Genomic DNA, 15,548 nt, shown 5'->3' with positions numbered 1-15,548 from the left:
GTTATCGATGATCAGAGACTACATTTTTTAACAATCTAAACAGTAAGCCTGACTTGACTCCTGACTTCTGACTTGACTCCTCACTTCTGACTCCTGATTTCTGACTGACTAACTAAATCTTAACTACTTCTTATATAATAAATAATTGTACATAAAACGTGATTCCAAAATCTAACAGCAAGGCCGGAAGAACTTCGGATAACCTTCAAATAGCACGTAGTGCTCTAACAAAAACAATAAATAACAAATTATATTTGTGAATACAGAATAGTTAATGATTTTTTTTTCAAAAAATTTTGTCAATGATATTTTCCAAAAATTTTGTATTGACTATCATGATTTTTTTCAAAAATGTCTTTTTGCCAATGATTTTTCAAAATTTTGTCAGATTTATTTCAAAATTGGCATATTTTTTCAAGTCAATTAATGATACTTTCCAAAAAATTTTAATGAACCATGAACCAATGCAATTTTCATATGAAAATGTAGATAGTCTCGATGGTACTGAAAATTTTATAGATAATCTTGTTGATCGTGTTTAGGTGGTCTGAAAATGTTTTAGGTTTTCCCAAAAAACAATATTGGAGATTATTTGAAAATGTTGCAAATTATCTAAAAATCTTGTAGGTTGTTAGAGGTGTTCTGAAAATGTTGTATCCTGTTTATAAATGTATATTTCCTAAAAAAAAAAAAAATGTCCTGGAATGTTGTAGATTGTCTGAAAATGTCTGAATATGTTATAGATTGCCTGAAAATGTTGGGAATGACACCAAAGTATTAGTTATTTCCTGAAAATTTTGTCAATTGTCTAAAAATTTGGATAGTTTGGTTGCAAAATATTTAAACTTATTGTAAAATGTAAATTTTCTGAAAGTGTTGAATAGAGCTTGAAAATTTTAAGTATTATCTCTATATTCAATTTAATAAATTGATTGAAAGTGTTTCAAATTATCTGAAAAAATTGTAAATTGTCTGATAATGTAGTATATCAACTGAAAATTTTTGATATTGTCTAAGAATGTTGTGGATGACCCCAAAATGTTCGATATGTCTAAAAAACTAAAAAGCAAATTCTCTAAAAATTAGAATATGGTCTAGAAGTCTTGTAAATTATCTGAAAGTGTCGTAAAATGTGAATTTTCTGGGAATGTCATGAATTGTCTGAATATTTAATTTTTTTTTTTTTTTTTTTTTTGAATATTTACGATCAAAATAATATAATTTTTTAAAACAATATGCTGGTTCTAAATGGATTTAAAAAGTTCATCTCCAATGAGATGTCTCCTTTTTTTTAATTTTTCAACATTTTATTTAAGATTGTATGGCCTTTTTTTTCAATTTTTGAGTAAGAGATTCATTTAATAAATTGTTTGCCAGTATTGCAAACTATGTCAAAGTGTTTCAACACATATGAGGATGCGGATTATTTGAAAATCCTGTAAATTGTATGGAAATGTTTTAGATGGTCCCAGAATGTTAGAGAATAGAATATAAATTACTATAAATTGTCTGAAGAAGATGTAGGATATTGTCTAAAAAAAAAATTTATAGATTGTCTGAAATGTTGTAAGTTGGCTGATGATGTTATAGATTTTCTGATAAAGTTGTAAATTGTCTGAAAGTTTTGCAACTTAATGTTATAAATAGTAACTTACAGCCCTTTGAATTTCACCTGAAGATAAAGATATGCTGTATTTAACACAGTACTTATATGTATGTGTATATATATATATACACACCTAATAATATATATATTTACCTAATAATATTAGAAATGCCAACACATTCGGTTCTGAATCAAAACATTATCAAAAGCAAAATTTCAAGAATTCCAATAGTCTAATAAGTTTTATAATCAAGAAGAATAGGTGCTCTTTATGGTAAAATAACTCAAGTCGCAATAAAACTTGTCAATATTGTTTGAATAATGTAAAAATAACGATAATTATTATATGAAGTATTCTTCGGGTATTTGAAAATTTAAATTGAGCGCCAAAAATATTGCCACCTATCGGAAAATCTACGAACATTTCCGAACACATTAGGCGAAAGTTTGACATTCTAGGTTATGTTAGCGTCTTTGTACACTTTTAACGCATTAAGGCATTTATATAAAAAAAATACAGTAAACAACACGCTAAATAAACTATTTTCATAAATATTAAGTTATTAACTAGTCGTTAAAAATGTCAGACGACGAAGATGATGTTGTATACGTAAAAAAACAGAAAACAATACACTACGGATCTCTTGAAGACTCTGAAAGGGCTCGTTTGGCGGCTTTGGCAACAAAAACAGAACCGAAAGATGAAGAATCTGAATCCAGTGATGACTCCAAAAGCGATGATGACGAAAAGCCCCCACAAAAGGCTCCAGAGAGCTCGAGCCAAATCCATATATCAACAGGTAAAAAAATTATAAAAGCTCCTCTTTAAACTTTAAATATATCTTGTTTTTATAAATATATAAAACACCCCTTGCTAATAAATATTTATCTATTTATCTAGAGTATATGGAGCTCGAAGATAACATGTCAAAAGATAAAGCTGCTCTCTTAGAAGAATTCGAAAGGAGAAGAAAAGCTAGGTCAATAAATGTCTCGACTGATGATTTAGAGGTTAAGAAAAATCTGAGGCAGTTGGGCGAGCCTATTTGTTTATTCGGGGAGGGACCTGCTGAACGAAGGAGTCGGTTGAAGGATCTTTTGTCATGGTAATAATATATATGTAGGCATATATATATAAATATATATATATTTATTTATTTATTTATTTATTTATTTATATTATTTCTAGTTTAGGAGAAGATGCAATAAGCAAAAAAATGGTCGAGGAGGAAGAAAGGAAGCAATTGAAGAAAGAACATGAAACAACTTGGTATCACGAAGGCTCAGCTGCTTTAAAACAAGCCAGAGTTTGGTTGGCACATTATTCACTACCGAGAGCAAAGTAAGTCAATAATAACAATATAATTGAATTGAGAATATTTCTAAATAAGAATTTATTTATTTATTTAATATACAAGCCATAAATATAATGATATAATTATAATAAGGCTTTAATCAATATTTTTAAATTAATATATTACATTTTTTAATCAATAAAAACATTTTTATATGATTTAATTAATTCATTATTTAATTTATTTATCATATTTATTTATTATTTAATTTATTTATCATACTTATTTATTTTTCAATGTCAAACAATGTTAAGTGGTCATTTGTAATTTTTGCCATTTATTTCTACAATATTACTATAGTTTCATCGTTCATTAAATCTTAAAAATTTCCTTTGACAAACTCTAAAAAGAATTATCAAGATCTGAATAACCGTTTAAGAAAAGCATCAAATCATTGTTCAGAAGAATTTAATATTTACTTATTATATATTTAATTATTTTATATTTAAGACATATATATAGTAAAATTAATAAGTTTTTTTCCTTTTTAATAAGTATTTTGTTCTACAAATTTTATTATTATATTATTCTTTTCCAGGGCTCGTTTAGAATCAGCCCGCATGGAAGCAGAGCTACCAGCCCCCACAAGAACTGCACAGAGAGTCGAGCTGCAAAAGAATTTACAAAACATGGCCATAAATTGCAGTCAAGTCGGTGACGTTAGACCTATTTCATCTTGTAATGTCAGCGAAGATGGAAAGTTATTGTTAACAGCATCTTGGTAAGCAGAAATGATTGATTTTTTATTAACATTTGTTATTGTATTGAAAAAATATTTTGCTTGTGTTGAAGAAAGGATTAGTTCTTGAGAATGTATTTTTTTTTTATTTTAAACTTTGTAAAAAAATGTATATTATTCACAAAAAGATTTTTTTTTAAATGTCGAAAATAAATCTGATTTGAATTTGAATTTTTTTTTAATTTTAAACTTGCTTAGAAATAAATAATTTTAACTTTTCAATTCATTTTATATAATGAAAGAAATTCAGAAATATGAGATAAGAAAATTCAGAATTCAGAAATATGAGATAAGGTCCTTCATTCTAACTCCACTTGATTTGTTTTATTTACTTTTCATGTAAGCATATATAAAAGTCGTCGTCTAATTTATAAGCTTTTATATATTTAGTCTATAAAATACAAATAATGAAAGTTACAGTATTTATAATAATCTATTTGAAACTTTTTATTACTCCTCGAATATTTCATTACGGTACACGAAGTTGAAGCAATTTGCCTTAAGGCACGATCCCATACACCACTAGTTTGTAATTCCTTTATCAATATTACAAGAGTACTATTTAATGATTGGCTATTTATTAATATTTATTTTTTATCTGCAGGTCAGGTCAGTGTTCTGTGTGGACAATACCAGATTGTCAGAAGATTCAGACGTTACGAGGACATAAAGTTAATGTTGGCTGTGCAGTATTCAGGCCGAATCAAATTAAAGACGAAAAGGAATGCTCGATGGCTTCTTGTGCGACTGATGGAACTGTTAAATTATGGAATTTTTCAAGGTATAGAATTTAAATAATAGTAAAAAATGAATTAAAAAAGATGGAACTAGTGGGATGCATAGCATCAGGCCTTAAGGGAAGTTGCTGAAACTTCTCGTATCAAAATTTTTTTTTAAAAAGATTAACATTTTTGAAAAAAAAATTACTCTGAAAAAATTAGATTTTTGAGAAACAATAAATTTTTGATAAAAATTTACTTTTTTTGAAAAAAAGACTTTTTGAAGAAAAATTTATTTTGAAATATTTTGGAAATTCTGAACTCATTTTCAAAGCAATCGTACTGCTTTAACTGCATAGAGACGAAATATCGAAGCGCGTAAGCGCCGCGCCGCCGTCTAACGGATGAACATTGGTACGGAACACATAGGATTGTAAATAAAATTTATACTTATTGTTAAAATCTTTATAAAATATCTGATAATTTGATGTGCATATGTCTAATGATCATTTTTGACCGCCAAATGACATTTTTTTTACTTTTTTTACTAGAAATCCGAAACCGCTAGACCTGCCTTCATGAAAATTTGATCTGTTCTTCATCTTGTTAATACGAGTAAAATGTTCTTTGAATTATTCAAATCGGACGCTCCGTTCTCTTAAAAACTGAGTTACCGTTTTTGGCACTTTTTGCCCCATATCTTCGGGACGGCTAGACCTGCCTTCGCCAAAAACTAATCAGCACATCTCCTTATTAATACGAATCGAATGTTTTTTTTGATTATTCAAATCGCTTCATCCGTGTTCCCGAAATCGTCGACGAAAATTTGTATCCGCACACACATACATACTACGCACACACACACACACACACACATACATCCATTTTTTCTAAGGTCTGCCAAAATATTCAGAAACCTCTGAAACGTAAAGATATATAAAAATTTTCATTTTCGATTTTTTTGCGATTACTATAACTTGCCCTACGGGAAGTTAATAATATTGATTTTATTAACTTCCTGTTGGGTAAGTTGAAAATGAAATTTTTTATATATCTTCACGTTTCAAACGTTTCTGAACATTTTGGCATACCTTAGAACACACACATATTTGGATGTATGTATGTGTAAGTGCGGATACAATTTTTTTGACGATTTTACGAACATGGATCAACCGATTTGAATGACTCAAAAACCATACGATTTCTATTGATGTGGAGATGTGCAGATTAGATTTTGGCAAAAGCAGGGCTAGTCGTTACAGAGATACGGAGCAAAGAGTGCAGAAAATAGGAATTTTTTGAGTTTTTGAGAGAACGGAGCATCCGATTAGAATGATTCAAAAAACATTCAATTTGTAATGATTGGGAGAAGTGGTTATTAGTTTTTAGCAAAGGCAGGTTTAACCGTTTCGAAAATACCAAAATAAATGTGCAAAAAATGGCAGTTTTTGAGAGAAATAAGCACCGATTTGAATGATTCAAAAAACTTTATGCTTGTTTTGACAAAATAATTGCTTTTGGAATATTTGTTTTTGTATATTGAAAATAATTCAGATTTTAATTTTAATTCTGGCTAAAGTTCTAAAGCTCACTTATATACTTTATAAACTGAATTGCAAAGTTAAAATTATTTATAGTTCTTAGAAATATTAGACAACGTTACAGTATTTATATTAATCTAATTTATGTGAAACTATTTATTACTCCTCGAACATTTCGTTACGGTACGGGAAGTTCCAGCAATTTGCCTTAAGGCACGATGCCATACATCCCACTAGTTTTATTATTGATTACTTTTATTCACTTCTGTTATTTATTTGTTTTCTCTTTAAATTTCCACTAAAATTTTACCTTGCATACATATTTTTAACTTCGCTTAGAGTAAGTTATTGTAATGGGCCGAAAATCGGAATTGAAAATTTTTACATTTCTCGACGTTTTGAAGGTTTCTGAACATTTTGGCATACCTCAGAAAAAATGGATGTGTGTGTGTGTATGTATGTATGGATACAAATTTCCAGTCACGTTTTCGGGCGCACGGATCAACCGATTTGAATGGTTCAAAAAACATTCGATTCGATTTCTGATTACTTTTTGGCAAAGGCAGGTACAGCCGTTTTGGATTTACGGAGCAACGAGTGCAGAAAATAGAAATCGACTTTTTGAGAGAACGGAGTATCCGATTTGAATGATCTAAAAAACATTCAATTAGTAATGATTGGGAGAAGTGTTTATTAGTTTTTGGCAAAGGCGGGCCCAGCCATTTCGAAGATACGGAGCTGAATATGTAAAACATGGCAGTTTTTGAGAGAACTAAGCGTCCGATTCAAATGATTCAAAGAACTTTCTGCTTGTCTTAACAAAATAATTGATTTTGGAAAAAAAAATTTTTGTTTCATTTTGTTTTTTTTTTTTTTTTTTAATTTTATGTATATCGAAAATAATTCAGATTTTATTTTTAATTCTGACTATAGTTCTGATATACTTTACAAATAATTTGCAATTCAGTTTATATAATTCTTATAAATATTAGACAATGTTACAATATTTATAATAATTTATTTGAAAACATTCAGTATTCCTCGAACATTTCATTACGGTACGGGAAGTTGCAGCAATTTGCCTTAAGGCACGATGCCATAATTGCCTCAAGACAGAATTCCACTTACTTATTTTCTGATATCAAATTTTCATACCTTTTTCATTTATCCAAGTGAGGAACCGATAGCAGACATTGATGGTCACACACCGCACAGGGTGAGCCGGTTAAGATTTCATCCCTCGGGCAGATTTCTGGGCACAGCCTGCTATGATTCTTCGTGGCGTCTGTGGGACTTAGAGAAGGGTGTCGAGGTTCTGCATCAGGAAGGACACACCAGACCAGTGCACTGTATATCGTTTCAGTGTGATGGCTCTGTCTGCGCATCGGGGTAAGGAAAGATAGGAATAAAGGGTCTGGTCGTGTTTCCATACAGAATTGGCCCCACCCTGGTATTTAAATAATTTTGATGCTATTTTATAAGTATTTTCGAGAAAATTCGAAATACCAAATTTCAAATCCGTAGCTCATCATTTGGCCGAGATATCAGTAAAAACATGTGAAAGTGGCCCCTTTTTTCAAACTCACTTTTTGTCGGAAATATGAGAGATATCGAAAAACTGTTAACGTCATTTTATTTGTACTGATCTTGTCTATGTTGTTAATAACAAATAATGTGAAAAAATTATTTGTTAGTGCGTGAAAAGGTGAAAATGATTTTTCATTTTCCATTTTCTACTAGTGCGGCTTGTTTGACTACTTTTATATTAGCATCATTCGAAAGCCTGTACATTTTTCTTCTATTATTGAAAAATTCATTTAAATCTAAGTGGAACTTTTGGAGAAAAGTTGGAAAAACTTAAGCTAGTACGCGCGCTGCCGGTACAAAAACACCCATATAAAGTCGCTTTGCAAGAGCGACGACAAATTCTGTATATAAGTATGGAAATATTTATTAAAAACCAAAATTTATTTATATCTTGTATATAAGTATATTCATTAGTCATAATAAAACATCCAACGCGCCGAATAAAACAATAATTATTATTATTGATTATTTTCATTCGTCGTATAAGTTCTGACTAATATATTTCAATGTATGAAAAACTTAAGATTTCAATATTTTTCATATATAATATTTACGTCGGCAATAAAAAGTATTTTAATTTTAATTCATTACCTTTTTTGATTTTTTGCAATGTTATTATATTTTATATAGTTATCATTAAATAAAAAATCGATAAAAATATATGTCAGAATCATTTCATAGCTATTCAACACAAGTATATAAGTATTAAAAATATATTAAGTATTAAAAGTATATTACAAAAAATATATCTCTGTTGTTAAAATTATAATTATTATGGCTATTCATGGCTATCCAAATGACAACTATTATTTTTTCAGCGAATAGTAAAAACAATTATAATTATATTTTTTATGTAACTACTATACAATTCTGCATCATCCACAGTTTTCTCAATTTAATTCCCTTTCTATGTAAACATTTATTGTAATACTTGCAATTTTTTGATATCATGATAAAATTGTCACTAAAATGTAAAATTATTGCAATTTCAGTCAAGTTATAAATAGTGCACATAAAAGAAAATATATTTTTTGCAAAACTAATATCGATTCAAAAAATAATATTTGCTATTTATTGAAAACCACAATAATTATAATTTGTAAAATTCTATGTGTAAAAAAATAATGAAATCTTAAGTTTTTCATATATTGAAATATATTAGTCAGAACTTATACGACGAATGAAAATAATCAATAATAATAATTTTTTATTATGACTAATGAATATACTTATATACAAGAAATAAATAAATTTTGGTTTTTAATAAATATTTCCATACTTATATACAGAATTTGTCGTCGCTCTTGCAAAGCGACTTCATATGAGCGTTCTTGTACTGGCAGCGCGCGTACTAGTTTAAGTTTTTCCAACTTTTCTCCAAAAGTTTAAATGAATTTTTGAATAACAGAAGAAAAATGTACAGGCTTTCGAATGATGCTAATATAAAAGTAGTCAAAAGAGCCGCACTGGTAGAAAATGGAAAATGAAAAATCATTTTCACCTTTTCACGCACTAACAAATAATTTTTTCACATTATTTGTTATGAACAACATAGACAAGATCAGTACAAATAGAATGACGTCAACAGTTTTTCGATATCTCACATATTTCCGACAAAAAGTGAGTTTGAAAAAAGGGGCCACTTTCACATGTTTTCACTGATATCTCGGCCAAATGATGAGCACGGATTTGAAATTTGGTATTTCGAATTTTCTCGAAAATACCTATAAAATGGCATCAAAATTATTTAAATACCAGGGTAGGGCCAATTCTGTATGGAAGCATGCCCAGACCCTTTCATCTATTTCTACTAATCCAGTAGTTTTTTATTTATATTTATATTTCTGTCGTGTTTGTTATTTAGTGGTCTAGATGCCTTTGGCAGAGTTTGGGATTTGAGAACAGGGCGTTGTATTATGTTTATGGAAGGACATTTGAAATCTGTTTACGGAATTGATTTTTCACCAAACGGATACCATATAGCAACAGCCAGCGAGGATAATACATGCAAGGTATAATTATTTATTCTTTGCTGAGAAATCATTAATACATTATTAATTATTATTATGAATATTTAGGATTATATAATTTATATCAATTTGAGATTTTAAGGTTGTTTTTATCATAAATTTGTCTTGCCAGTGTTTGCTTTTTGTTCATTCATATTTTTTTTGCAGATTTGGGATTTAAGAAAGCGTCAGCCTCTCTACACAATACCTGCACATACAAATCTTTTATCGGATGTTTGTTACCAGAAAAATACAGGACAGTTTTTGGTCACAGTCAGCTACGACAACACAGCCAAGGTATTTTATATTTATATTAATTTTATATTGATATTTTCTTTCTTTAGCCTTTCAATATTTTATTAAGTTGCATTTTGACCCGTGTCAACATTTATTGTTTTTTGTAGAATTTTGTCAAAATTTATTCAGTCTTACATCAGCATTTGTCTATTTTTATTGAAATATTGCTTATTTTTGTAGATCTTTTTTCATTTTTATTAAGACTTCATTTTTTATGAAATTGCATCCAAGTTTGTAGATCATTCATTCAATATATTTTTTTCATTTTTTTTGTCAATGATTTTTTCCAAATTTTTTGTCAATTTTTTTTTGGCAATGTTTTCAAAAAGTTTTCCTTGTCCATGATTTTTTAATTTTTTTTTTGACATTCAATGACTTTTTCAAAACTTTAATTGATAATGATTTTTTTTAAATTTTTTTACGAATTACTGTTCATGATTTTTTTCAAAAAAAATTTTGTCAATGATTTTTTTTTTCAAAATAATTCTGGTACATAATTTTTTTCAAAAATTTTTTTTTTCAATGATTTTTTTTCAAAAAATTTTTTGTTCATGATTTCTTTCAAAAATTTTTGTTCAATTTTTTGTCAAAAAATCTTTAATTTTTTCAAAAAAAATTTTTGTTGATTTTTTTCAAAAATTTAAAAAGCCTACATTTTTTTAATTTTTTATTTGAGTATTTTTATTTTTTTTCTTAACTTATTGTCAATTTTTATTAAGGCTTTTATTTTTATCAAGACTTTTATTTTTTTCATGAACGATCTTTGTCCATTTTTATTAAGCCTACATTTTAGTAAATTTTTGTTGAGTATTTTTATTTTTTTTCTTAACCTATTGTCAATTTTTATTAAGCCTTTTATTTTTATCAAGACTTATTTTTTGTTGAATAGAATTATTGTCAATTATTGCATGTTTTTGTCAGTCTTTTTTGAGTCTTTTAATTATTAATGAATTGTGTTCATTTTTGCGGATCTTTTTCAATTTTTATTAGGCCTTTTTATTTCTTATTGAATTATTGTCAATTTTTTAGATCTTTGTTAATTTGTTTTGAGCCTTTTCATTTCTTTTTGTAGGTTTTTATCAATTTTTATCTTATTATTTGAGTTTTATTATTTTTTATTTAATTAATCATATTCAATTTTTTCTAAATCTTCATTAATTTTAGTTGAGCTCTTTCGTTTTTTTATTTAATTACTGTCAATTTTATTAAACCTTTTCATTTTTCATTGAAGTTGAGCCTTTTTGTTTTTTTTAATTAGTTTCTGTATATTTTTATTAAGACTTTCATTTTTTATTGAATTATATTCAATTTTTATAAATTCGTCCATTTTAGTTGTTCTTTTTATTTAATTACTGTATATTTTTGTTAAGCTTCTTCATTTTTTATTGAATCGTATTCAATTTTTATAAATATTTGTTAATTTTAGTTAAACATCCATAATTTTCACTCACTTTCAATTTTTTTTCTAAATTTTTTTTCAATTTTTTTTTTTCAAAATTTTATTTTTCAAATTTTTTTTTTCCAAAATTTTTTTTCCAAAAATTTTTTTTCCAAAATTTTTTTGACCAAAATTTTTTTGAGAAAAAATTTTTTTGACCAAAATTTTTTTGACCAAAATTTTTTTTCCAAAATTTTTTTGACCAAAAATTTTTTAAACCAAAATTTTTTAAACCAAAATTCTTTTGACCCGAAATTTTTTTGACCAAAATTTTTTGACCAAAAACTTTTTTCCAAAATTTTTTTGACTAAAAATTTTTTTCTAAAATTTTTTGGACCAAAATTTTTTTGAGAAAAAAATATTTTTTTCCAAAATTTTTTTGACCAAATATTTTTTTTCCAAAACTTTTTGGACCAAAATTTTTTTGACCACAATCTTTTTTTCAAAATTTTTTGGACCAAAATTTTTTTCCAAAATTTTTTGGACCAAAATTTTTTTGAGAAAAAATTTATTTTTCCAAAATTTTCCGGACCAAAATTTTTTTGACCAAAATTTTTTTGACCAAAATTTTTTTAAGAAAAATTTTTTTTTTAAAAAATTTTTTCCCAAGATTTTTTGGACCAAAATTTTTTTTTCTAAATTTTTTTCTCAATTTTTTTTTCGTTTTTCTTTTTCATTTTTTATTGAATCGTATTCAATTTTTGTAAATCCTTGTTCATTTTAATTGAGCCTTTTTATTTTTTATCAAATTATTGTCAATTTTGTTTAATTTTTATTCAGCCTTTTCATTTTTTGAATTAAATTTTATCACTTTATTCAGATTTTGTCAATGCATTTTAAAATATTAAACAAATAATATTTATCAATCTGTTTATCAATAATTTTTTTTTCTTTGCAGATCTGGTCGAGCAAGAGCTGGCAGCCCCTGAAGACTCTCTATGGACACGATGGAAAAATAATGTGCGTGGACATCTCACCCGACACCAAATACATTGTCACCAGTTCCTACGATAGGACATTCAAATTGTGGTCGACTGACTGATAATAGAGTATAGACTTATTTATATATATATATATATATATATATATATATATATATAATATATATAGAATAGATATTTAATTTAATCATTTGATAAATGAGATGATGGACAATCGGTAAAGTAGATGCTTTATTTAATTTTTACAAGTTTAGGTAAAAATGATTTTAACCGTTGTTAATTATTTTTTAAAAATAGTAATAAAAATCATTACTTTCGTATTTTTATTTCTAACATTTCATCTGATAAACTTAACCTTAATAATACAGGATGGGTAAATCAATTATTGAGCTAGGTGTAGGTGGCATTCTGACTTAAGGTAAGTTGCTTGAGCTTTGAAACATTCCAAAAACTCAATATACGAGTATTGACGAATTTTTTCTCTCAATTTTTTTCCTAAAAATTTTTTTCCAAGATTTTTTTTTTGCCAAAATTTTTTGTCCAATTTTTTTTGGCCAAAATTTTTTTGTCCAAATTTTTTTTTGCCAAAAATTTTTAGTGGAAATTTTTTTGTCAAAAATTTTTTTTCAAACATTTTTTTTGTCGATTTTTTTTTTCTTGAATATTTTTTTGTCGAAATTTTTTTCCAAAAAAATTTTGTTGTGGTAATTTTTTTTCCAAAAAATTTTATTGTCGAAAATTTTTTTCCGAAAAATTTTTTGTCGAATTTTTTTATTCAAAAAATATTTTTCCCAAAAATTTTTATGTCAAATTTTTTTCCAAGATTTTTTTTGTCGAAATTTTTTTGTCAAAAATTTTTTCTGTCTTTGATTTTTTAAGTTTCTTTGGTTGGTTGTATTTTTGAGCTTTTTTTAAAGCTTTTAGTCTTCGATTTTTTAAGTTTTTTTTGTTTAAATTTTTTTGTTGAAAATTTTTTTCCAAGACTTTTTTTTGTGGAATTTTTTTTTGTCTTTGGATTTTTAAGTTTTTTTTGGTTGGTTGTATTTTTGAGCTTTTTTCAAAGCTTTTAGCCTTTTGTGTTTTTTTTCCAAAAATTTTTTTTTCAAAAATTTTTTTTTCCGAATTTTTTTTTTCCAAAAATTTTTTTCCTAAAAAATTTTTTTCCAAAAATTTTTTTCCTAACAATTTTTTTGTCGAGTTTTTTTCCAAGAATTTTTTTTGTCAAAATTTTTTGTCCAAATTTTTTTTGGCCAAAATTTTTTGTCAAAAATTTTTTTTGCCCAACATTTTTTACTGGACAAAAAGTCAATTTTTTTTTCCAAACATTTTTTTTTGTCAAATACTTTTGGTCAAATACCAAAAAATCTTTTTTCCATTTTTTTTAACCAAAATTTTTTTTCCAAATATTTTTTTGACTAAAATTTTTTTGAACAAAATATTTTTTTCCAAAATTTTTTTGACCAAAATTTTTTTTTCTCAAAATTTTTTTTCCCAAAATTTTTTTTCCCAAAAATTTTTTTCCAAAAATTTTTTTGACCAAATTTTTTTTGACCAAAAATTTTTTTCCCAAAATTTTTTTGACCAAAAAGTTTTTTCCAAAAATTTTTTTGACCAAAATTTTTTTGACTCAAAATTTTTTTGACCAAAAATTTGTTTGATTTTTTTGGGTCAAAATTTTTTTGACCAAAATTTTTTTGGGTCAAAATTTTTTGGGCCGAAATTTTTTGGTCAAAATTTTTTGGGGTCAAAATTTTTTTGACCAAGATTTTTTTGACCAAGATTTTTTTGCGTCAAAATTTTTTGGGCCGAAATTTTTTGCGTCAAAATTTTTTTGGGTCAAAATTTTTTTGACCAAGATTTTTTTGGGTCAAAATTTTTTTGACCAAAATTTTTTTGACCAAGATTTTTTTGGGTCAAAATTTTTGGGCCGAAATTTTTTGGGTCAAAATTTTTTGGGGTCAAAATTTTTTTGACCAAGATTTTTTTGGGTCAAAATTTTTTGGGCCGAATTTTTTGGGTCAAAATTTTTTGGGTCAAAATTTTTTGGGCCGAATTTTTTGGGTCAAAATTTTTTGGGGTCAAAATTTTTTTGACCAAGATTTTTTTGGGTCAAAATTTTTTTGACCAAGATTTTTTTGGGTCAAAATTTTTTGGGCCGAAATTTTTTGGGTCAAAATTTTTTTGGGTCAAATTTTTTTGACCAAGATTTTTTTGTGTCAAAATTTTTTGGGCCGAATTTTTTTGGGTCAAAATTTTTTTGGGTCAAAATTTTTTGGGCCGAATTTTTTGGGTTAAAATTTTTTGGGGTCAAAATTTTTTGGACCGAAATTTTTTTGACCAAGATTTTTTTGACCAAAAATTTTTTTCCAAAAATTTTTTTGACCAAAATTTATTTTCCGAAATTTTTTCAACCAAAATTTTGTTCGTTGCCAACCATTGCTTTGAAACCGTTGTCAATGTAACAGTCGCTAACAAAATTTTCAGTGAAATTATTTTACATTTTCGTTGCCAATCATTGCTTAGCAACCGTTTTTTAGTGGATTTTTTTTTTGTCGAATTTTTTTCCTTGAAATTTTTTTTCCAAGAATTTTTTTGTCGAATTTTGTTTTGTCTTTGATTTTTTAAGTTTTTTTGGTTGGTTGCATTTTGGAGCTTTTTTCAAAGCTCTTTCTTGAGCTTTTTTTGTCCAAAATTTTTTTTGGTCAAAATTTTTTGGCCAGAAATTTTTTGGGTAAAAATTTTTTTGGGTCAAATTTTTATTGACCAAGATTTTTTTGGGTCAAAATTTTTTTGACCAAAATTTTTTTGGGTCAAAATTTTTTGGGCCGAAATTTTTTGGGTCAAAATTTTTTGGGGTCAAAATTTTTTTGACCAAGATTTTTTTGACCAAGATTTTTTTGCGTCAAAATTTTTTGGGCCGAAATTTTTTGGGTCAACATTTTTTTGGGTCAAAATTTTTTTGACCAAGATTTTTTTTTGGTCAAAATTTTTTTGACCAAAATTTTTTTGACCAAGATTTTTTTGGGTCAAAATTTTTTGGGCCGAAATTTTTGGGGTCAAAATTTTTTTGACCAAGATTTTTTTGACCAAGATTTTTTTGGGTCAAAATTTTTTGGGCCGAAATTTTTTGGGTCAAAATTTTTTGGGGGCAAAATTTTTTTGACCAAAATTTTTTTGACCAAGATTTTTTTGGGTCAAAATTTTTTGGGCCGAAATTTTTTGGGTCAAAATTTTTTTGGGCCGAAATTTTTTGGGTCAAAATTTTTTTGGGTCAAAATTTTTTTGACCAAGATTTTTTTGCGTCAAAATTTTTTGG

General features: G+C 26.6%; 1 protein-coding gene across 1 annotated transcript; it reads left to right on the top strand.

Annotated features, from left to right (window-relative positions):
- The first annotated feature begins 2,091 nt into the window (after positions 1-2,091).
- Positions 2,092-12,360, top strand: LOC113387736 (U4/U6 small nuclear ribonucleoprotein Prp4). Its single transcript, XM_026625106.1, has 9 exons — positions 2,092-2,406; positions 2,508-2,712; positions 2,796-2,948; positions 3,500-3,682; positions 4,305-4,481; positions 7,134-7,349; positions 9,412-9,559; positions 9,725-9,853; positions 12,190-12,360. Exons 1-9 carry the CDS (start codon positions 2,187-2,189, stop codon positions 12,331-12,333), a joined length of 1,575 nt encoding a protein of 524 aa, XP_026480891.1. The 5' UTR covers positions 2,092-2,186; the 3' UTR covers positions 12,334-12,360.
- Positions 12,361-15,548: the final 3,188 nt, after the last annotated feature.

The sequence above is a fragment of the Ctenocephalides felis genome, unplaced genomic scaffold (assembly GCF_003426905.1).
Source record: "Ctenocephalides felis isolate EL2017-DRISC unplaced genomic scaffold, ASM342690v1 CF-g0.4_SCAFFOLD_03572, whole genome shotgun sequence".
Taxonomy (NCBI): Eukaryota; Metazoa; Arthropoda; class Insecta; order Siphonaptera; family Pulicidae; genus Ctenocephalides; species Ctenocephalides felis.
This window is presented reverse-complemented; position numbering and strand designations above follow the sequence as displayed.

Bases quoted from the DNA above. Each gene is read 5' to 3' on its own strand.
- LOC113387736 (XM_026625106.1), top strand. From the start codon at position 2,187: ATGTCAGACGACGAAGATGATGTTGTATACGTAAAAAAACAGAAAACA. The intron at 7,350-9,411 runs GTAAGGAAAGAT...TTTGTTATTTAG, and splicing joins GGCTCTGTCTGCGCATCGGG to TGGTCTAGATGCCTTTGGCA. The intron at 9,560-9,724 runs GTATAATTATTT...TTTTTTTTGCAG, and splicing joins GCGAGGATAATACATGCAAG to ATTTGGGATTTAAGAAAGCG.